Source organism: Tachypleus tridentatus, chromosome 7 (genome assembly GCF_004210375.1).
Source record: "Tachypleus tridentatus isolate NWPU-2018 chromosome 7, ASM421037v1, whole genome shotgun sequence".
Lineage (NCBI taxonomy): Eukaryota > Metazoa > Arthropoda > Merostomata > Xiphosura > Limulidae > Tachypleus > Tachypleus tridentatus.
The window spans coordinates 32,393,422-32,416,893 of NC_134831.1; the positions used below are offsets into that span (position 1 = coordinate 32,393,422).

General features: G+C 34.7%; 1 protein-coding gene across 5 annotated transcripts in view; it reads left to right on the forward strand.

The window, feature by feature from the left end:
* LOC143255376 (cell adhesion molecule DSCAML1-like) overlaps nt 1-23,472 on the forward strand; it is a 77,830-nt gene that overhangs the window by 32,455 nt on the left and 21,903 nt on the right. For 3 of the 5 annotated variants that reach the window (XM_076510934.1, XM_076510936.1, XM_076510938.1), the window contains exons 2-3: nt 20,177-20,266; nt 21,270-21,605. In XM_076510934.1, the coding sequence (XP_076367049.1) occupies nt 20,203-20,266; nt 21,270-21,605 (400 nt within the window). In that variant the 5' untranslated portion in view covers nt 20,177-20,202. The remainder of the gene's footprint in view (nt 1-20,176; nt 20,267-21,269; nt 21,606-23,472) is intronic. The other 2 variants (XM_076510935.1, XM_076510937.1) reach the window with 1 other exon arrangement.

Here is a 23,472-nt window from a genome sequence, read left to right on the forward strand (position 1 = left end):
CCAAAATCGTAACTTTAAAACCATGTATATATTAGCATCAAGCCCTGTTTAACACTGTCCCTCCAGTGACTCATCGGCTAATCTGTAGGCTTACAACACTAAATAAAAATTAGTTTTCTGTTTTAAAGCATAGTGATGTTAAAAATCGTATCTTTTAACAAGTTTTTTTTATCTAAAGTAAAAACTACCTACTTACAGCTGGCACGTTTGAAACCCACATAATTATGCATGAAAAAATTATGCCAATAAAAATGTATTCAATCATTCAAAGAACTGGATACGTTACAGTAGTTTGGTTACAATTTAACTTTGCTTTCGGAAAATCCTGACACGCAACATGATGCAATCAGGAACATAGAGTGGAGGGTGTGTCCTTCAATATTCTATTTGTCAGCACAAATCCTGTGTGTGTGTGAATTCCGTGTATTTTTCTGAAAAATTTGAGGGGAGTACAAATTTCCTATTGCGATGAATTTTTCGGTGAATAGTAAAATGCCGAAAACATTAGGCAATGTCCAGCAAAAGGTGATAAATACCTACTTCATTATGCGACGTACACTATCTGCTGGGAATCCTGTTAGTTTTAGTGCGCTATCTTAAACTGTTTTACTAGATTAACATCTGTGATTCAATTATTGCCCTAGAATATACAAAACTGTTTACTCGTTATTTTTACTAAATATCAACTGTATCAATTATGAACACGCACTCGTTACGGTGTAGTTGAAAAGTACAGCAACAGCAAGTGTGACACATTACAAACTTAACCATTACTTGATACACAAGGTTTTAATCATGTTGAATAGACTGCCTTATTAACCTATTTCTCATGATGGATCGTATTATAATGTATCTTTATTAAAATTTTGCTGTTATTTTATGTAAGATCGGGAATGAATCTGGGGTTCATGGTTCATATATCGTTACAGCAAAAACACATTTTGGATCGTTGGTGCATTATAGCATTGACGGTTAAATCCTACTATTCAGTCAGAAAAGAGCACTACAGAAGTTTACGGTTGTTCTTATTAACTACTTTCTTTCTAATTCACTAATTCAAAATTGTGGATTACTATTCGCAGATAGACCTTTTACGTAGTTTTCTGCGAGAGTTTTACGTGCTACTGTTTTGTATGTATGTGATAATTTCCGTATTTTTGCATAAACCATTATTAAAATGCTAATAGCATTTAGAATTAAAAACTACGTAGGTTGTACGGTTTCCCTTTGTGAATATGGATCTCAATGTTTATATTTTTCGCATTGATTTGCGTCTTTTGTTTGGGCAGCTGATAGTGAAGTTGCTATAGTAACGGAAACTCCTGGTGAAACGATTACAACTAAACGTCCGTCAACGGGAAACAATTGTTATTTGGTGTGTGAACCCCAGTGAAGATGGTGACTATTGACTTTTGATAGCATTTGTCTAACAGTGCACTAGAGTGGCCAACGAGAGTTTCAAATATGTCGTTATTTTATATATATATATATATATGTATATATTTCAGGTTATCACTAACTCTAATGTTTAAATGTGTGATATCTCACTCGCGTAGACCTTGACATCAATATTTTAGTTAATCTATCATAAACCTTACTATTTAATGAGGTATCGAAAATAACACGTAGTAAGGTTTAGAACAGGGCGTTTCTTGTAAAATGTATTTTGTACTTAATTAAAGTGTAAGCAACATTCGTTTTACATGTCACAAATTGAATTTCGATTATGTATATTAGTTGACTTGTTGCCACACGACACTCTTAAGTGGAGTAAAACCTTATCGACTGAGTTTGGGTTTAATTGAACAAGGATATTAAAAATGATAAAACTTCACCAGCAGTTTTCATTATTTCTTGCATGATATGAGTTTGTAAAAAAAAACAAAAAAAAAAAAAAACTTTATAACATAGTGATAGTGGATTTCTCCCACTTTCTTTTGGTGTTGAGACTTTTCATGCCCTATGGTCAGTATTTCATTACACTCAAGTTAGATTTGTTTGAAACGTCCTCTCAACAAGTCAGTTCTAAGGACTATGACTGAACCCAAATAATTCTTGATACGTCAACCCCACTGTAGCTGGAAACAGAAGGCTGTAAAAATGTCGGGAGCACTAGTGTTAAAATAATTAGTGTTGTAGTTAGTAACAGTTGCTCATGTTAAGGTTAAGTGTTTTATTTATTACATATATATATTTATAGTGGAACAGATTTTTCCGTTTTTCTATTCTACAGAACTTGTATCACTAAACATTGGGTTTCGACACCTATATAGGAGGCATAACATAACGTGCAACTTATTGCTTAACTAAATACCAAACAAACTTTTTTAGATTGTTTTTTTAATTTTGTGTAAAGTTACACGAGGGTTAATTTAGCAGTTTCAGACAAGGGAGAAGGTAGCTAGTCATTAATACCCACCGTCAACTCTTGGTCTACTCTTTTACCAAGGAATAAAGGGATTGACCATACGTTATACACCTCCACGGCTAATATAGCGAGCATGTATTGTTGTAATAGGGATTCAAACCCGGGAGACTCAAATTACGAGTCAAGCGCTCAAACCACCTAGCCACGCCTGGCCACTTTTGACTCTTTTCTAGGATTATGGTATAAAGTGGAAAGAGGTTATAAATGAAACAGTACATTTACGTTCTGACATTAACCACGTTTGTTATTCAGGACAGAGGAAAGAATCAAACGTCTGTTAGTCCAGTAATTCATTAACATGTAACATGTTAAAATAATTGTCTTGAGAGTATGTAATTTTTTGTTTAATTCTTAGAGCTTTGATTTACAGTAACTGGTGATTATTCAGAAGAGGTATTATTAATATTCAGATGAAAGCGAAAAGCCGAAATGGCGGTGTAAAGATGTTTCACATATATCTTTATCAATTTTCCCTTTTTTTCGCGTAAGATGAGAAATTCGCCATTTTATTAACGAGTTCAAAATCTGGTACACGTTTTCGAGAAACGTGAATTATGCCAACAATTATTTATGAGAAAGGCTGGGTCAATAATTTCTTTTAGAATAGTTACATGTGTTATGAAAGAAATGAGTAATTTATCGTAATCCTCTGTCCTGTGCTACATAATTACTTTAATTTTAGTCCGCAGGGTAAATTTAACATTAGTAATTTATTCTGTCTGCGATGCTGAAAATACTTCATGGTTCTCATTGGGCCTGAAAGCCAATTAATTAATTGACGCTTGCGAATGACTTCAGTAACCTCGAATACTGAACCAGACCAGTCTTTGACCAGCGGCTGTTATTCAAGCCATTACATCTATTGAATAATGATGAAGGTTAACGAACGTCTTTATCTCTGTTTCCTCACAAGGGGGTTCATGCTTTTGTCCATATTGTCAAATCTCGTGAGGAAGATAATTTGTATTGTTTCTTTTCATTGACACCGGGGTACATGTGTTCAGATTTCCTTCCCTGATATAATCAGAAAACGGGTATTGTATGCGTGATAAGGACTCCCAAAAGCAACAGTATTTTAATTTGTCTCGAATCTCGAGTTATTGACTTCTCACTCCCCGTCCGAGTTAACCATTGACATTTACTAATTGCGTTATAGATTTACCATATTGAGAGTATTTACTGAACCAAGATGGTATTGCACAGTTGCCTTTTGTTTTTCATACTACTTTTGGTTTAAGAACTATCAGTACGTCTTCCTTTATGACACTTGTATGTAATACGTACTGATGGGTGTTAAAACTAAGACTTTTTCTTTCTCGCGGAGATGAATTAAAAGGAAATAATATATATGTCAAAAATTAACATTCGTGTTAAAAGGCTACTGTGGATACACAATAGTTGAATATATTGTGATAGCTTTATTTTCAGTATTAATTACTATTCTCTTAGTTTGGTCTAGACCCCGTAAACACAATGATCTTTTGGTGTGCTTTTGTAATGCTATTTTCATAAGCTCAGTTGGTTAAAATATTTAATGTACACACTCCCTGTGTCCATTACATTTAGCTCAACGGTGAGTTTATGAACTTGTGTTAAAAGCAGGGAAAAGGACACAATACAGGTAGACCTTGTATGTAACAACAGCAAATGAATATTTTTTTGTCATGTGAATGATTTTGTATTGTTAGTTTAGTACTGTATTTGGATTTAGAACTAACCTTGCTGACAGCAAGGATACTTCCTCCCTCCCGATTGGTCAGCAGTGAGGCTAAAGGGTAGCTGTGCTAACTAGTGAAACAACACACTCCAATCGTTGTAAATAGAAACGTAAGAATGGCAATATGTTAGAAATATGGGGATTATTTCCTTCGATGGACTAAATATAGATAGCTCATTGTACATCTTTGTTCTTAACTAATCACTAAAACTAAGAGTGATGCATTAAATTAGTTACATTAATTAATGGGTTAATTTTAAGTTTTGATATATTTTAGAAACGTGCTTTAATTATAATATAATAATAACATTCTCTAGTACAGTTCAGCAAAAAGGGCAACTTGGAACTGTACGGTGTTGGGCATATTCTGTTTGTATAAACACATGTCCATCGTAGTTTAAATTGCAATTCATTCCAGAAAGAGCACTGGACAAACACGCCCCTTAAAACAGTGCTAATGTTAAAAGATGTTGGATAAATACACCTTAAACTCGTGATAAACGTTATAGGACGTTGGACAAATATCGTTAAAATACTATCGACTGTATTTATTTACCATCTGTGATATGCATCTGACACTTGGATACAGGTAGCTAGATTTAAGAAATATTAAATAAATTCATTGTATATTTTCTACATCATAAGGTCGATCTATTTATATACCATTCCAGTTAGCTCATTACATGTTTTGAATAGCCGTATTATAACAAGAGAGATGACCCAAACAAGTATTTCCTTTCCTTACGGTGACCCGATATAGTTCGCGGAGGCAATAGGAGAGGCTCTCCAGGGTGATTTAAACTAGAAACGTTTTTCTTCCTCTGTTGTGAATAATTGGAGAATATCAAATTTATGAGTGTGTGGGTGTAGATATGCCAAGTGGACCTTGAAGTCGCTGATAACTTCTTTGAAACAGTTTCGGACACTCGTAAGTTTAGAAATGGCTCATTCTTTTTATACAGAATCCTGGAATTTATTTTCACTCGAAATATCAATGTTCTTTGTTGTAGTATGCTTAGCGTCTAATACAATCACGAAATTTGTTTAGGTAATATGAACGTTTTGCGTAACGTTGTTCTTATTTCAATGTTTTAAGAAATCCGAAACAAATACGCAGTCTAAATCTAAAGTACAAATTATAGGTAGAAAATGAGAAGAGGAATCTGCCACCTCTCCCTTGCTTAACCTGTTGACTGCCAAGTATTTCAGCTGCTACAATACAACTCTAATGCTTCTTCATTTTGTAACTTTTTCGTGACGCCATTTTGGATCGAAAGTGAAACAATTTGCAAGTAAGTCAAATGCATGTATGGTGCTGAAATCTAGCTTTGAAGTTAGGTATTATTGAGAACGAATTAACTCGTCCGTGGCACTGTGTTACCGATCGGCTTGGACGAGTTATCTTGTCTACGGCACTGAACAGGTTAATAACATGTTGTTTATCTTGGAAACAATACATGTATATTAAATGTGTAGTTAACATTATTTGAATAATTAAGTAATACACGGAATCATTAGAGCAAATGCTTCCTTAATAGACCGATGTTTACATATTAACAACCATCCGGGAACTTCCTGGTGTTTCAATGATAATTGCATCGAAATCTGAAATGACACTTTCGTTTGACAATACAGCTGTTGAAGGTTTATTTCTATTCATTTATTGCATACCTGAAAATTATCTTAAAAGAAAAGATCTGCAAGATTCAAGGGATATAAAATCGTGTAGATTATAATGATTGTTATAGAAACGCCCGTGAGAACATGTAACTTGGTCGCTAACTTGTATATATTTGTAATTAGTGAATGAGATCGAGATCTCGAACTTATTTGGATAAATCGCTGTGAAACACTTGAACTGCATATTTGAAGTCTGTATTGAACTAATGTGGTTTAGGATGGCATGGCCAGGAGGTTAGGGCGCATGGCTCGCAATCTGAGAGTCGAGGGTTTGAATCCACGTCTCATTAAATATGCTAGCCCCTTCGCCAAGCCATGCGAGTGCTATAATGCTATGATCAGTCGTGTTATTCGTTGGTAAAAGGGTATCCTAAGAGTTGGTATTGGGTAAATACGACTACACGTCTTCCATTTAGATCTTTCACTGCTAAATTAGGCGAACGCAGGCAGCCTTATTTGTTGGTTTGCGCGAAAAACCAAACCAAATTTGGTTTGTTTTAAACGCTCTAAGAGACCAGACTTCCACATATAGCTTCTAAACACGTGCATCAACTCGGATTGATTCTGCGTCGTTTGATTTTAGTCTTCCACTCTCCCTTAAAAAAAAAAAAATATTTTAAAGGTAAACTTCTACTCACCGTGATAAAATCTGAGCTATAATAATAATTGAATAACTAAATAAGTAATTAACACTTGCAGCTGGGTAGGCGAAGACGACTGGTCAAACAGCCCACCGTAAGCCTAAATAAGGCTGGCTCGTGCGACATGTTTTTCGCTTTTTTCACACTAAACAATTTTGGAACATAACTAACTCTGTTTTATATAATTAAAGTAGCACGATGATTTTTAAAAGAAACTTTATATGTAGTCTTTGATATAATCACACTGTGTGTAGGACTAATTGATATAGACACAGGTGGGCAGTAATGTTTACACATCCAGGGGATCAAATCCTCAAGTGAACTAGGACATCACATGTCTGCTTATAAAACCCAAGTTTTCTTGGTCTTCCAGGTGCAGTAAACAACACTCTTTGAACGCAAGACGGTTTCTACCATCTTGTACGTGTGCGTAATAACGAACAATGCCCCTTTACAATGCAATATGCACTTTTCTTCATCTGTCATTAAAGAACCATGTAATCGTTTAACCCTTCTAAGCTATATATATACTTTTTTTTTCATACGAAATGTGTAAGTTATATCACTTAGATCGATACGTAAAGAAATAATTACCTTCACTGAATTATTCGCGAAATTCTGCGTCCTAGTGTTTTAATCTTTTGCAAGGTTTGAAACGAACTTGACCATCCCAGTTCGCCCACAACGACACAACTAAATCCCAATCGAAACACATGGTGGATACAGTATAGATAGCCCAATGTTTAGCTTTGCGCTTAACGACAAACAAACATTACGTGAAAGAAATGTACGATATTGCATTAAAACATACGAGACAATATAAAAACTAATAATTAAAAAGGGTCGATAATAACAAAATCTTGGTGTAAGAGTTAAGCCTAATAAGTTAAGCTTCATACAGCTTAGTCTTATTTATACTGTAAAAAGACACTTAAGTCTGTAGGTACAGTTAATTTCATACATTAGCCAGTTATAGAGATTTTGATATATTGGTTCTTTGCAGTAATGAAACTGGTTACATGGTCTTGTAAAGCCTGTTTTGTCATGGGTGTTGTTTCTATTTTTACTACAACAAATAAACAGCGTCGAGTATGTTTTTAAATAAATTATTTACCATTATTGTGAAGTTAGAATAATGTTATATTCTGTCGTACGAACATTCCTTCGTATTATGAAATCAATAACGGTTCTGATCCACTTCAACGTGGCCATTTATGGCAGAAATCATGTTAAGAAACATGTAATTACTTGTTACCATCTAAAGCTATGCTTTTGGAAATAAATCCAAGTCTAAATAGTTGAGGTGAAAACACCTCGTAACACAAAACCGTCTGTAAACTTAACCTTGAGCACCACCTGTTGACAGTAAGTAGAGAAAAAGAGCTTTCGAACTGCTAAAGAAACGAGGGTTTGGTGTCTTGCATCGTTGCTCACCCTAATAAACCCCTGGGAGCAACTGTAGTTTCCAGGATGCCAGCCGTTAGACGTGGAAACAACTTGCCTGATTGGAAATTGAAGACTCGTAACAGCAGGTAGCCGTCCATTGGTAACCATAGTTACACAATCACTGAGTGAGTTAAGATATATGAAGTATGGTTCAGTTCATAATAAACTTTAGTATTCACTAGAAGAGAAATCTGAAAGAAAATTCCCCAGTGTTGTACGCTCTGTCCTCGAGTCTGCAAAGAAAAGTCTCAACAACACGTGACAAGTTCAGAGCTATTCTGTTTTGACTTGTAGTTAATATTTTTTAGAATAGAAAAGCACAAGTAACAAGACTTAGTTACAATCAACCCGCGATTTCTCAGTAAGTTTAGCGGTCATTCCAAGTAGACCAAAATAAAATTTATTCTACAAATGACCTCCTATTTTCAAACGTAGGAGGTTGATCACGCTTGATGTGAGTTGAATATTAACTGCATAAATCCTCATTCAGTATGACTGTAACCTTTTGATGACCAGTGAAGTATAGTGTTGACCTCTGTGGACTTCTCTTCTATCAACAATGTTATAAATCAATAAAATTTTGAAGATTATTTTGAATTTTAATGCTTTTTTGTTTAGTAGAGAGACGGTGTATCTTTATCTAACATCTGTCTGTAATGTGTACCTTTATCTAACATCTGTCTGTAATGTATTTTTAATGTACTAAGATTTATTTTGTAGAATTGTAGGCGTGTTCGGTATATTATTCTCTAGTGAATTAGCTTAAACGCTAATACATTCTTACAAAGCACTCTGTGTTGACCGAAATGAATTAATAACCACAATCAGCAATTATTCACCAAGGTTCCTGCCACCACGTTTTGAGTTAAACTCGCCACTTGTTGTCTCCAATGATAGGTTGTCTGTCTTCTGTCAAGTTTAGATTTCAGGGTTTATGTTCACCCACTTACGTCAAGATCGCTTCGTCATTAAGTCGAAAGATAAAGTGAGCTTGTGAGAACCCGCATTTATAAGTTCTAAATGTAACAAGTAAGTTTCAGTTACGCGTTTTTGCAGAAGCCAATGACTGAACTATCTATTAATTTATCCTTGTTTTAACCATACTGGAGTTTATTTCAAGTAATTAAGAATATTTCATGACAGTAAAAGGATCAGTGACCTGCTAGTCAACATTATGTCATACTGAGAACCAAAACCAACTTATTTCACACTAGGAACCAAAAACATATCTGTTTGCATTGCGACAACAAACTGACGCCATAACCAGCTGAATTGTAGTTTCTAGCTGTATCTGCTGTAAAAAATGTCGCCAAGTGAAGCTTTATTCAACGGAGTATTAAAAGTTACAAATAGTTTTATTACAATGTTTTTATTTCCTTCAACGTTTTATTACGTGTACTGTGAGTTATCTGATAGTAATTTTTTCTTCTTAGCATATTAACTTTTAAACGTTTATAATAGTTACAATCTTGGACTTCTTCAACTTTGATTAGTAAAGTACCAGAGTTAGCGTTGTTTTAACATATAAAGTAATAACTCCAAATATTAAAGTTTTTCTCTTAACATCAGCTTGACTATCGAGTATTGTGAAGCTTGATCTTATAGTTCCTGAAAGTTCACGACCAAAGCCTTTTGTTTTTTACATCTTGTTACAGATGAACAAAAAACGAATATTTTTACGCTAACAAATATATTTGCAAGGAACGTCTGTAGTCTTCTGTTATTCATACATGTACCCGTGGTTTTGAAAGTTGTGTAATTATCTCACAGACAAAGACTGCTGCGGGGCCACGTCATCTTAATAGTCTAGTTAATCAGATTGCGTGGGAACATCTGGTACATATTAAACGGAGTGTGCCAAACAAGTAACCCATAACTGGCTAAATCATGTCTACAACCATGGAGTTTCGTCCCACGATTCTTGACGCCGAGACTAAAGATTTAAATGTGCGAAAGGCGATACGTCAATATTTTTTTTTGAACAACAGCTGTTGTAAACTATTTTCATTTAAAAGTGTTATTAAAGTTGATCATTTCCTGTGTATGCTCTAGGTAAAACCGGGGCGTAGTGTGATTTCCGTACAAAAAAGTACAAATAATTTCGATGGAACTTATATTACAGAAGATTAGCTACTGTTTTGCTAAATAATTTCGATGGAACTTATATTACAGAAGATTAGCTACTGTTTTGCTAAGAAGCGAGTATTTTTCTTTTTTTATATTCCTGGTTTAATAAGTTTCGTTAGGGCTTGTTTATTTAGGGGTTTAACACAAGCAAGTAAACACTGTGTTCTTTATTGTGTTGTTGTCTTAGTGCAAAGCTGTGCTCTTTTCGCCACGGGGAATTAAATTTAAAGCTACCCGTGACCCATTGGGGAGCGTCTTATTATTCCGTATTGATTTATCTAGTTTGGGTCTGAGATCAACGTGTAATCCAAATTCAGATGCTGGCTTGCTTTGATGTTTTCTTGACTTTCCCACCCTAATTTATTAAAGAAATATTTGGTTTTTCCCTGTCGAAAAGTCCGTTATGAATAATCACCAAAAATAAATAAAACATTAAAAGAAAAATTGCTTCTTTCGATCATATGGAATGATTTTATGTAATTTGTTGTACATGTAGAATACATGTGATCAAATGTATTACCGCCAATTAAATAATGTTAAAGAAATTAAAATATATACAGTCATGTGAAAAAGTTAGGACACCCTTAGAAAGCCTGTGTATTTTTGTAACATTTTTGGATATATAGATATTTAATCTCAATTTTAACAATATTGAGAGATTATAGGAATATAGCTAAACAATTAAAACTGAAGAAAAGACTTTTCAAGATCTTCTGTAAATGTAATTCTACAAAAATGCATATTCTAACTGAGGAAAAAGTTAGGACACCCTACCCCCTAATAGCTAGTGTTACCCCCTTTGGCTGAAATAACTGCAGTGAGACGCTTCTTGTAGCCATCTACCAATATCTAACATCGGTCTGAAGAATGTTTGCCCACTCCTCAAAACAGAATTCTCTCAGTTGTGAGATGTTTGAGGGGTTTCTTGCATGTACAGCCCGTTTCAAGTCACCCCACAGCATCTCAATGGGATTAAGATCTGGGCTTTGACTCGGCCATTCCAGGACTCTCCATTTCTTAGTTTTCAGCCAGTCCTTGGTGTATTTACTGGTTTGTTTTGGGTCATTGTCGTGTTGCAGGATCCAGTTCCGCTTCAGCTTTAATTTTCTTACAGATGGACTCACATGTTCCTCAAGCACCCTCTGATACACAGTAGAATGCATGGTGGATTCTATGATTGTGAGCTGTCCAGGTCCTGCTGCAGCAAAGCAGCTCCAAACCATGACACTTCCACCTCCATGTTTCACAGTTGGTATGAGGTTCTTTTCCTGGAATACTGTACTTGGTTTACGCAAAACATGTCCTCTGTTTTGGAATCCAAGTAATTCAAATTTGGACTCATCTGTCCAAAGAACATTATTCCAGAAGTCCTTGTCCTTGTCTACATTCTCTCTGGCAAACTTCAGTATGGTCTTGATGTTTCTCTCAGAGAGCAAAGGTTTCCTCCTTGCACACCTCCCATGCAAGTTACACTTGTGCAGTCTCTTTCTGATTGTAGAGATATGCACTTACACATCAACAATAGCCAGAGCCTGCTGTAGGTCCCGTGATGACATGTTAGGGTGTTTGGAGACCTCTTTTAGCATCTTGCGGTCTGCTCTCGGGGTGAACTTGCTTGGACGACCAGACCAGGGCATGTTGGCAGTTGTTTTGAAAGCCCTTCACTTGTTGACTATTTTCCGGACAGTGGAATGGCCGATTTCAAAATCCTCTGGGATCTTTTAAAATCCCTTACCAGACTCATAAGCAGCTACAATTTTCTTTTTGAAGGCCTCAGACAGCACTTTTGCTCTCACCATGGTGCTCACTCTCGCTTCAACAGTCAAGAGCACACCAAACTAAATATTTGAGGTTTAAATAGGGCAAGCCTCATTTAAAATGCTGAGTAACGATCTTCTAATCATGTTCACTTGGTGTGATACACCTGTGTGTGAGTTTATTCCCATTGTAAGTGGGAATAAATGTGGGGGTGTCCTAACTTTTTCCTCAGAATATGCATTTTTGTAGAATAACATTACAGAAGATCTTGAAAAGTCTTTTCTTCAGTTTTGGTTGTTTAATTATATTACTTCAATCTCTCAGTATTGTTAAAATTGAGATTAAATGTCTATATATCCAAAATTTACAAAAATACACAGGCTTTCATAGGGTGTCTTAATTTTTTCACGTGACTGTATTTCATTATTTGTTACATGATAAATTGTTAAACATTATAATAAAAGGGTCCTTGATTTGGGATAGGGTGCATGAAGTAACAACCCGAAAATGTTATAGAAAATATAAGAAAGTTCTGGAACATTCAATCTTTTTTTTTAATCCACGAAAAGCCAAAACATTTGATTAGAGTATATTTTGTGATCAGTTCTATTCATTTAAATTTCATAAATTTTGCTTTCTCTTTCTATCAGTGTATTAATATAAGAAACAAAAGGTGTCTCGTGCATAGTACTTTGCAAAATTACCATTCAATAGATAATGACTGGAGTTTTACTAATAACTGATCACATATCCTCAGATTAAATCTATCAGTCTGTCAAATTTTCTCAAATCATACCCTATTCTATCGTACTTTCAAAGGTACGTTGTTCTTAACATCATGTGAAACAATATGACGAACATTAGGGCAAGGTATGAAAATTACAAAGTGCAATTATATAGCAGGCAATATTCTTTTTCTTACCATGAATCTGCAGTTGTGCAGATCAAATTAAACATTATATTGTTCTTCTCTTACACCAATTGTTGCTATGAAACCGACACCAGCTGTATTATCCAATTAAGGTCACTTGAACCACGAAGCTAAAATAAGGAACAATCACTAAGCAACGCCAGCAGTCCCCTTTCATTAGCTTTGGTGAGAGTATGCCAGAGCCAGGATGTGTTTTATTACACTTTTTAAAACGTTTCCAACAAATGATGCAAAGTTAACAGGTCTATAATTACTGGGACAATTTTTGTAAACCTCTCTCTTTTAAAAGAGGAGTATCATTCGCCAACTACCAACTATAGGAATAGCAAATTGCTCACACATCAAATCCTTAACCTACTTTAAAACCCATTATATCTAAGAACCTTGTAGGTCTTTAAATTTTCCAATTTTTTGTTAAGCTCAGAATTATTGTGATCATCTTCTTCGATCCTGTTTCCCTGTGTCAGCTCAAGATGAGGAATGTTCCTTAGATCTTTATTAGTGAAATTAAATAAAAAGTATAATAACTATCTCAATAATCATCAGATAGAGTCTTTATCATTTGTCAAAAGTTCTATACCCTTTATTCCCCTTAATGTATTTAAAGACATCCTTACTGTTAATTTTTACATTTTCAGCCAACTTTCTTCAACTTCTATAACTTGTACATTTCCTTTCATACCAGTCATTTTAAATTTTAAGTTTGTCATACTTTTCTTTAGTTTTTTCTCTCATCTTTTGTGAGCTGCCTTCTACTATAAGGAATGTATTTGTCTTTATACATTTTCCACATTTGATCAGTGTTTACTTAACCTAGTTGCCTAATTCACAACAGATAATATTATCACATTTAATAATAGGCATCAAGTGGGAATAATAAGAAATCACAACAAAAGGAAAATAAAAATGCACCGTTTTTTGTAAAAATGTGTGTAATATGAAGAGTAGTAATTAATATTTGCTACCGCTACGTATAGTTGTTGAATTAGTGGCAACCCCCATTTTATGGCCTACAGAAAGCATCAGAGGCAATCTCTTGTATTCGATAAAGCCGAAAAAAAGGTTTTAATATTATTATATTGAGATACAAAGGCATCAGAACAGCAGAAAAAAAAAAGCCAAGAAACTGTACTGGAAGTCCCGTACTTACAATTCTTAGGTCTGAGATTATTCGGTAAAAGCTTGGTTTTTAGTTTGCGCCCGTGATGTCTGGTATAAATAAGAGTGTGAGTAGAGGGCCCGAATCGCCGTCACACTGAACATGTTCGCCTATCAACCGAGGGAACGTTAACATTTTACGATCATTCTACTGTCCTTTGGTAAAAGACTAGCCCAAGAATTGATGGCGGGTGATGTTGACTAGTTGCCTTCACCCTAGTCTGTCATTGATAAATTAGGGACGGCTAGTGCGGATAGCCCCGATGTAACTTTTTATTAAAATTCCAAACAAACCAAACCAACATGCGTACGTGTGTTTGTGATACCAACCTTATACATGATTTAGTATTTCCATAAAACACCTTCTGCTGTTTTAAGTAGTACACCATGTAATCTGTCATACCCCACAAAGACGCCCTTTTTCTTCAACTTTCATCCAACGCAACACGACTGTTATTTGAGTAGTTAAAGAATGAATCTGGGAATTTGTAGTTTAAAATAAATGAATATCTAAGCGTTTTGAATGAAAATCATTCTAGATTAAAGTTGTATATTTAGATTTATATCATTAAAATGAAACGGTATATAGCTAAACACACATCAAAGCTCATACACGAGTATTCCAGTAAATATCACGATGGCAGCCCTTTAGTGAAATAACTATACATTACTTTGATTATCTAAAAAGATCTACACTGGACGTCGTATACGTACATGGATTTGGAGTACTTGTTTTATTACCCACGTATCTGTGGTGACATCAAACAGCTTTGTAATTTTACGCATCAAAGTCGTATTTGAATGCTTTTTTCTTTGGTGACGAGGTAGATAGGAACAAGTGGTTTAGTAGCTTGTTTGTTTGTTTGTTTTGGAATTTCGCACAAAGCTACTCGAGGGCTATCTGTGCTAGCCGTCCCTAATTTAGCAGTGTAAGACTAGAGGGAAGGCAGCTAGTCATCACCACCCACCGCCAACTCTTGGGCTACTCTTTTACCAATGAATAGTGGGATTGACCGTCACATTATACACCCCCACGGCTGGGAGGGCGAGCATGTTTAGCGCGACGCGGGCGCGAACCCGCGACACTTAGATTACGAGTCGCACGCCTTACGCGCTTGGCCATGCCAGGCTCGGTTTAGTAGCGTACATCTTGTATGTTTTCAACAACGTTCAGCCTCCATGAAACAGGTTTCCATCAAGATATGATAAAGCCTCAAATTTGAAGCACGTGTGATCAGCAGAGATTTCGGGTGGGACATATTTACAAGCAGTGGGTGGGGACAGGGTCACCTCTACAGCAACATTAGGTGCATCGAGAATAACTAAAGAAGCGAGTCAACGTAGCGCAGAAAGATAAAAAAACAACATTCAGATAGATATTCGTATCTTTAAATTCTTTACATTAAATTCCGAAAGACTTTATCTGCTAAACAACGTTTCATACTCTAGTTCTCCTTTGGACATCGGCAAGCTCGGTGTTGCTGTTGTTGTTTTTCTAACGTTAACGATAAAACTTGGGGATCGATTCCTTTTAGTGGGCATAGCAGATAACCTAATGCAGTTTTGCTCTACAATAAATAAAAATACCCAATAAAATCTTATTTTAAGAAAATTCTCTATAGGATAGAAAAACAAAACACCCGAGATCTGCATTTAATAACAGTTAATGGGTAGTGACGCGACTTGAACCTCGGAGCGAAAAGGATTGAATGAATTATAGCTTTGTTCGTAAAAACTGAGAAACGGCTATTAATTTTGACAAAACAATCGTGTTTTAATTAGTGATCTGTCAGTTTATTCTGGTATCAACTGTAGACTACACTAATCTTGCATCAATGATATGTTCTTTAATAATAAAGTGTAAAATCTAGTTTATTTTTTCTTTGTTTGAGTTTTTCATTTGAGCCTTATTTTCATTCTTTACATATAAGATGTGCTAAAATATGTTCAGTTAAAGCCTCTGAACTGAGCTTATGTGTATAGTGGCATCGATTGAACTGCAAGTGTTATATCTTGTTGAATCAAAGAATAGACGCGAGCCGTTCGCTCTGTGTTTGTGAAATAAGTAGTTGTTCTGTCATTTCTTTACTGGTTTAAGCGTAAAGCTGCACAATAGGCCACCTGCGACTGGACCACTGCATAGATTGAATCCCATATCTTATCATTAATATACCTTCAAGTTTACTGCCGAGCATCCGATCCGAAGATTCCCCTCCTTTCAACAGGTGACCTTTGAGGACTTAAACTATGGATAGCAATTAATCTACGTGTTCTCAAATGCATTCAGAGGTTTGTTTGTGGTATGCATGAAAAGCTACACAAAGATTATATGTGCTTGCTGTTCCTGAATTTGATTAATTGGTAAAACAGAAGAGAGTTAGTCAACAGCATCCATTGAAAATTCTTGGGAAAATTAATCGAATAATAGGTTTCGATTTTCACTTTTATAACGAGCTGTAACGAATAATAAACACGAACCGTGGACAACTGTCAACCATTATGCCACGCCCACTCCAGGTTTAGAGGTCAAAGTAATAAGTGTATGTTGCATGTAATCTTTACATGAAAAAGAATTATTCACGTTTATTATGTTCAAACGATCGTAGGACTGATAGATGCTACATACACAAGTTCTCATTGTAATTTCTTAAGCTCATAATAAGAACGTTTAATTATGCCCTCATCTACTGTATTTTGAAAATGCATTGATACTGGTCGACAAGAGACATGTTCAGGTTCTCGTGTCTTATAAATTCGTTTCTAAATTACTCATAAATACCTGAAGAGTGAGTTTGTGTGTATGTGTTTTTCTTATAGCAAAGCCACATCGGGCTATCTGCTCAGCCGAGGAGAATCGAACCCCTGATTTTAGCGTTGTAAATCCGGAGACATACCGCTGTACTAGCGGGGAGCAATACCTGAAGAAGACAGACCAGTGTTCCGTCGAAACATGTAGTTGTTGCATCATCAATAAAGCTTTTCCTTTAAGCTTATAAATCGGTGTTTCCTCCCATATTATTTATCATGTTTATCAAAGGTTTGTGACTGTTTCTCCTTTATAATAAGCATTTTCTTTTGTGGTTGGTAAAGAGGGTTTTATTGAGCCGCTGGAGCCTCTATTCATGGCAGTGGCTGTGAACTTGTAAAACCTTTGCGCGTCACACGTCAGCTTCTCTTATTGATTAACCAATACTTTTAACTGGTAGACTGGTCCCAAGTCGTTCTTGTGAGGGTCTTTTGTCGCCCCAGCAAGCAGCAGCAGAACTCAAGGTGAACCGCTGAGTCCGTCAACCTTTTACTTGATTCACCGAGAGCTTCAAGTCTCTTGTCAGAAATGCTATTCTCTATTTGGTAATTGCCGTCATTAACAAAGTAAAAAAAAAAAACAGAAATAGAATTTTCAAATGTTGTGTCAAAGAGCAGAAACCGGTCTTGTCATAAACATACTTCCCGAGGCTAAAATCTTGACTTGTAGACCAACAAGACATTAATTTCTTCCATTATTTCAGACTTAACATCAATTTTCTTATTAGCTTTTTTCACTTCCTTTTATAGAAATGGAAGAGAGGCCTTAATACCAATACCACACAGTTTTGAAGATGCTTTATTGTTTGTTGTTTAGCACAGAGCTTCACGATGAGTTAGCCACCTGCTGTGTCCACGGCAGGCGTTGAATGACGAATGTTAGGGTTATAATCCTTCAACGCAACAGCTGATTTACAGGAAGAGATGTTTTATTTCAAGTGATGTTATAAAACTAATTTTTTTATCATGTGAGTAGATACAGGTTTGTTGTTATTTGCTTTATTAGTTTTGATCCTTTTTATAATGAGCAAGGTGTTCTTAATGTTTAGCTATTAAATGATCGTATGGAGAATTTATATTATTGGTATAATCTTCAATAGCTTTTAATCTCTGTATGTAGTGTTTAAAACGGTGCAAATATATTTCATATTCACGTAAACAGATTATTACTAAGCAACATTGTGGTCCCAAAACTGAAATAATCATATCAAAAAACTACAAATAAAAAATTAATGTAATTCAAATCAAGTACAGTTTACTAAAGACAGCAATGGACATAATTCCCAATTTTCATCGTTACGTTGTAACAAGAAAACGAAGTCATTTACTACAATATAAAGTATAATTACGATATCAACTTTAGTAGGTATTTTTGAGATTGTGTATTTGTTATTGAATCCATAGTAAGTAACAAAATTTTAGTGTCTTGTCATTAGAAAACGAAAACGGTACTAATCTTCGTCTTACCATAAACATGTAACATCATTAGTATACACGTAAACATGTAACATCATTAGTATACAAGTTTCTCAATATTTGGATAAAAGTTTTTTCCTCTTCCCCCTTTTCTTTCACTTGCTAAATGGCTGCGCGTTGCATTCTAGAAAAGTTTGTTTGCTTTGAATTTCGTGCAAAGTTACACGAAGACTATCTGCACTAGCCGTCCCTAATTTAGCAGTGTAACTAGAGGGAGAGCAGCTTAGCCAACTTATCATCAAATGGTAAGATTGAACATCACATTATAACGTACCACGGCTGCAGTGACGAGCAAATCTTGTGTGACGGGAATTCGATCCCGCGACCCTTACATGTTTATAATGTTCAAACTATCATAGGACTGATGGATGCTACACACACAAGTTCTCATTGTAATTTCATGAGCTCATAATAAGAACGTTTAATTTATTGTCCCTCATCTGCTAAATTTTGAAAATTCACTGGTACTTGGTTGACAAGAGACATGTTCAGGTTCTCGTGTCATATAAATTCGTTTCTAAGTTAGTCATAGATATTTGAAGAAGACAGACCAGTGTTCCGTCCATCAGTAAAACTTTATAGCTTTACAAAAGTCGAACGCCACCTGGGGAGAAGAAAACCATCAAAGTTAAACTTGTCTACTGCCTTGTTCTCTTACAATAGAAACAAACTCTCGTTCATTCATTTCTTGTTTATAGTTTATCAGACGAGCTAGCACAACAAATAATTGTTATAATTATATAAGTATCGACGGCAAACATAACCTTAAAAAATTGATAAATGCCGGTATTTCTAGTCATAATCTTGTTTGGCTCGCATTGAGGAACATTCAAAACCATGAAAGGATGTTTTGAATCAGCGTATACGTCCAGTAAATGTCTATCATACACAAAGTATGACTAGAATCACTTAAATAACTATACACTGACATTCTATCGTCTAACGATTTCTTGTTTTGAGCAGAGTAAAAGTTGTTTGTAATATGAGGTTAGTGCATTTGGTAATCAATAGTTCTAGTAGCACCACAGGCCATGCTTTGATTATAGCTATGTTTTCCTGTTTTTATGCATTGTACTGCTTTCGGATAACGCTGTTCCAGTAGTAAGTATTAAAATAGGCATAATAATAATAATATCCCTCGGGTAGAACCTAGCAGAAGTGATAACGTCATGCTTTAAAAAAAACGACTTTGTTAAATCAGTGTTATATCAAGATTACACACACACACAGAGGAGATATATAATATTTTTCAAAAAGCATATATTTTGTTTTAGGCTTACTAGTTAAATTAAGATCGAAGTTGGTCTATAATTACCGTCATGTCTTGCCAGGTTTTGTGTCTTGATTATTGTATTTATTAAATATTACAGCTTTAAAAATTAGATGTTACGTTGCACTATCTTTTTATTGCAATGTGTTCTTTTTAAACTGTTCAGTTATTCTAATTTTATATTCTTTCTGATGGTTTATAAAAATGATCTGTTGTAATGTTGATGGGATTAGGGTGAAGGTTTTTTCTACACTATATTTTAGAAACGTTGATTGTTATGAAGTGCTTAAGTTTAATTTAGTATGTTTCTATCAAAACAAAGATTTGTTTGTCCTTGACATGAAATATAGACTTTTTAAAAGAGAATTGGAAAGTTTTATTTTGTGTGTGTTTCTTCGTATTTTTTTATTGTTTCGTTTATGATTGAAATTAAATGTGCAGAATAATATACTGGTAGTTTTATTAAGAGAGCTCAGGGTATTATTGTTTATTTTCCATCTACAGGGGAGCATAGTTAAAACTTACTATTTCGGATTAATTTTGGACATTATAAAAAACTTCCGTCAAATATTGACATATTTTGAACATAGAAAGTACCATCACGTGTGCCTATTTTCAGAAATAAAAATACCTCTAGAAAGACTTAAAACACCTCACTTTGCTATCAGTAATCAACATTGGTGGCTTTAGGCTTAAGAGTAGAATTCAAGCCAAATAAAACCCAACGATTGTTTTCTAGGACCTAAAATATGAAGTGAAACCACGATGAACAACATTTTTGGAGCAAGTACCATTTTCCAAGATAGTTTGATTTGCATTTCTTTACCAGGTTAGGAAAGTTCCTTAACGCAGTTCTGGCCGCAAGATAATTTAATGCAGTCCTTGTAGACGTGTTCTTTTGAATTAAACTGTTCTGTTCATTGAATAAAGTTACGCGTATTCCAGACAATCATATAGTCGGTGAAATGTTTTCAGTCTTTATTATCATTGTTTTATTGTTATTGCCCCCAGTAGCACAGTGGTATACCTACGGACTTAAACTGCTAGAAACTGGGTTTCGATACCCGTGACGAGCAGAGCACAGAGAGTCCTTTCTGTATCTTTATGCATGAAAATAAATAAACAGTTATTGTTATTAGCAGTAACTAAGCTGCATAGTGTGGTTAATACCAGAAGTAAAATATTTATTGTCAAATAAAAAACAACTCATCAAAAAATCATCAAACATGCAAGGCCCTGGTGACAGAGAAGTATTAAAAATTAATAAAATAACAATATTGCAATACTGAATAAAAAATAATAGTTTTCGCGTCAAAATGAAATATACAGTTAGGATTAATATATTTGCTAGTGAAAAGTAATTTTCATTCCCAGTTTAATACAAGTAAAACAACTAAAATCAGTATTTATTATTAATTTCTGATCAAAGCAATCTCCTATATAATTGAAAACAGAAAATAACCCAGTATTTAATATAGTTAATTTCATATAACGTCCTAACAAAAATTTATCAAAACTCATTAGAATTCGTTGAATCATCAGTTGGATATCCTCACTATTATCAACATTAGCGACCGTAACTCCAATAAAATTTCATTAGTTCTGCCAGCTTAGGGGTTTGTTTAGTCCTAATTGTGAATATGATTTGCATTTCTTCATCAGGTTAGGAAAGTTTTATATATATAGTAAACATTTTATTGAACGCTGTTAATGAAACTAACGTTATAAAACTAAATGCCACTTAACATAGACAATAAATGTTTACTAGATTTTGTATAGTGACATTTTTGCTACAGAAGCACAATTTGAATAATGTAACTTTATACTTTCAGTCCTAGTCTCTGTGCATGCGTTGCCAAAGGTGAACAAAGATGTTGTGGAGGGCAAAACGGCTCGTCTCCAGTGTAGGTTCAACCCAGCACTGTCGTCAGGAAATGTTTTGTACTACTGGATTCGGACAAACAATGATGGAAAAGACAATGCGGCTATTAGTGGAGTGGCCCTAGACCCTCATTATGAAGTGGAATTCGCCCCAAACGATGGAAGATATGACCTTCTTATCTCGCATGCAAAGTATGATGCAGACAATGGTCAGTTTGAATGCAAACTTAAGGAAGGGGGTAGTGGAGCCGATATTCATAACATGGATTTCTCAGTTACGGTCCTCAGTAAGTAGTGTCAAGCCATTATACCACACAAGCATTTTCTCAATATTATTTATACTGGTTAAAGGCGGGAGAACACTATATATATTAAAAAATAATTTTAGAAGCAAATCCAGCTTTTATTGTAAATGTGTTCAGAAACTGTCAGCGTGTACTAAAAATATATCTATGTTTGCGAAAGGTACATAAAATTGCCTGCAGATATAAAGCTATAGCATAATAAGTAATAGTTATGGGACAACATGGGATTTGTTGGTCCATCCTCTGAACTAAACTAAAATTATTAATAAATAAAATTTTAAAAATCCTTAAAGCCAGCCCTTGTTGTTCATGAAGCTTTCTCTTAAACTCACTTAAATTTATTCCCTCCACAACATCCAAAGGCAACCGTTTCAAAGGTCAACCACCCTGTTAAAAAATAACTGTCTTGGTTAAAAATGAAATGTACCTTGCCAAAATTTATTCTCTCGTTCTACCATGGTTGATCAACTATTACACCAAGATCGTTTTCTTTTATGACACTGTTAGGGTTATTCCCAAGAAATTATGATTTAAATTATAGTAACTCAGATGCATTATCTTGCATATGTTATAATTAAAACCCATCTGCAATTTATTTGCGTTTCTAGCTAAATGGTCAATATCCTTTTATAAATTGGCTACATCCTCTTCCCAGATAGTAACACCAAAGACTGTAATATTATCATCAAATTTAATTAATTTTTTGTCCATTTTAACATCAATATCAATTATGTAAATCAAAAAGTTTGACTGCCCTCCATTTATAATAACTCTGCTTGATGAAATAATAATTAGTGATGACGAGAAAACCAACTTGTAGAGAAAAATATATGTGTAAAAACGGCTGGTTTGGGTTGAGAAAATTGTTTATACAGAGGAGTGAACAACGTTTCGACCTTCTTCGGTCATCGTCAGGTTCACAAAGAAAGAAAGAGGTAACTAACCGACAGCTGACCACATTTTTGAAGGGGTTGTGTAACTGAATGTAGGAATGTAGAGGGCGAGCTTAGATGTTTGATTATATTTGTTAATATAGGTATAAAGGTGTTCTATTGTGTTGGTTTATTTTGGGCTTGAGTTGTTGTATAAGTAAGGCTTCTTTAATTTTGCGTTTGTTTACCTTACACTACTATTAATAGTGCACGCTCATACGATCGTAAAGAAACTAAGAAACTTAAACAAAACAATTATCAATAGAAGAAATGACTTATATTTCATTTAAAAATGAAGAAAGGAACAACTAACCCAAAACTTTGTAAAGGTAAAAACTATAAAAAAATTAATCAATGCAGAAACATCCAAAATTTACAGAAAAAAAAACTACTTAAAGCCATGTTGAACACGAAATACAAAGAACTACATGACTTGCCATCAACTGGCATGCTGCATTTAACCAGAGATTTACGGACTTATACAACGAAACATAAACCAAATCAACACTAGGAACGACAGGGACGAAAAAATCTACCAGTACTAAAAATTAGAAAAACTAAGATAAAAACAACAGAAAAGACAACACGACAAACCGTTCACTAACCTCATAATTAACAGATCTGACCGACAATTAAACACAGACGAGATATATCTACTTAACAAAGGACTCAACTTCGCAATACCACCTAGGTACATTCCAACCTTAGAAATCAAAACATGTTTAGAAGACCTAGCCAGAAACCTTGTGATATTTTCCACAGAAAACAAAAACAAGAAAACAACCAACAGAGAGAAGACAACGTCGACAATTTTATTGACATCCAACAGCCAAACTTCCCAGAAAATATTAAACATTTATATTTTCCAGAAACACCTTAAACGATTTTTTCAAAGAATTTTCTCACAAAATCATCAT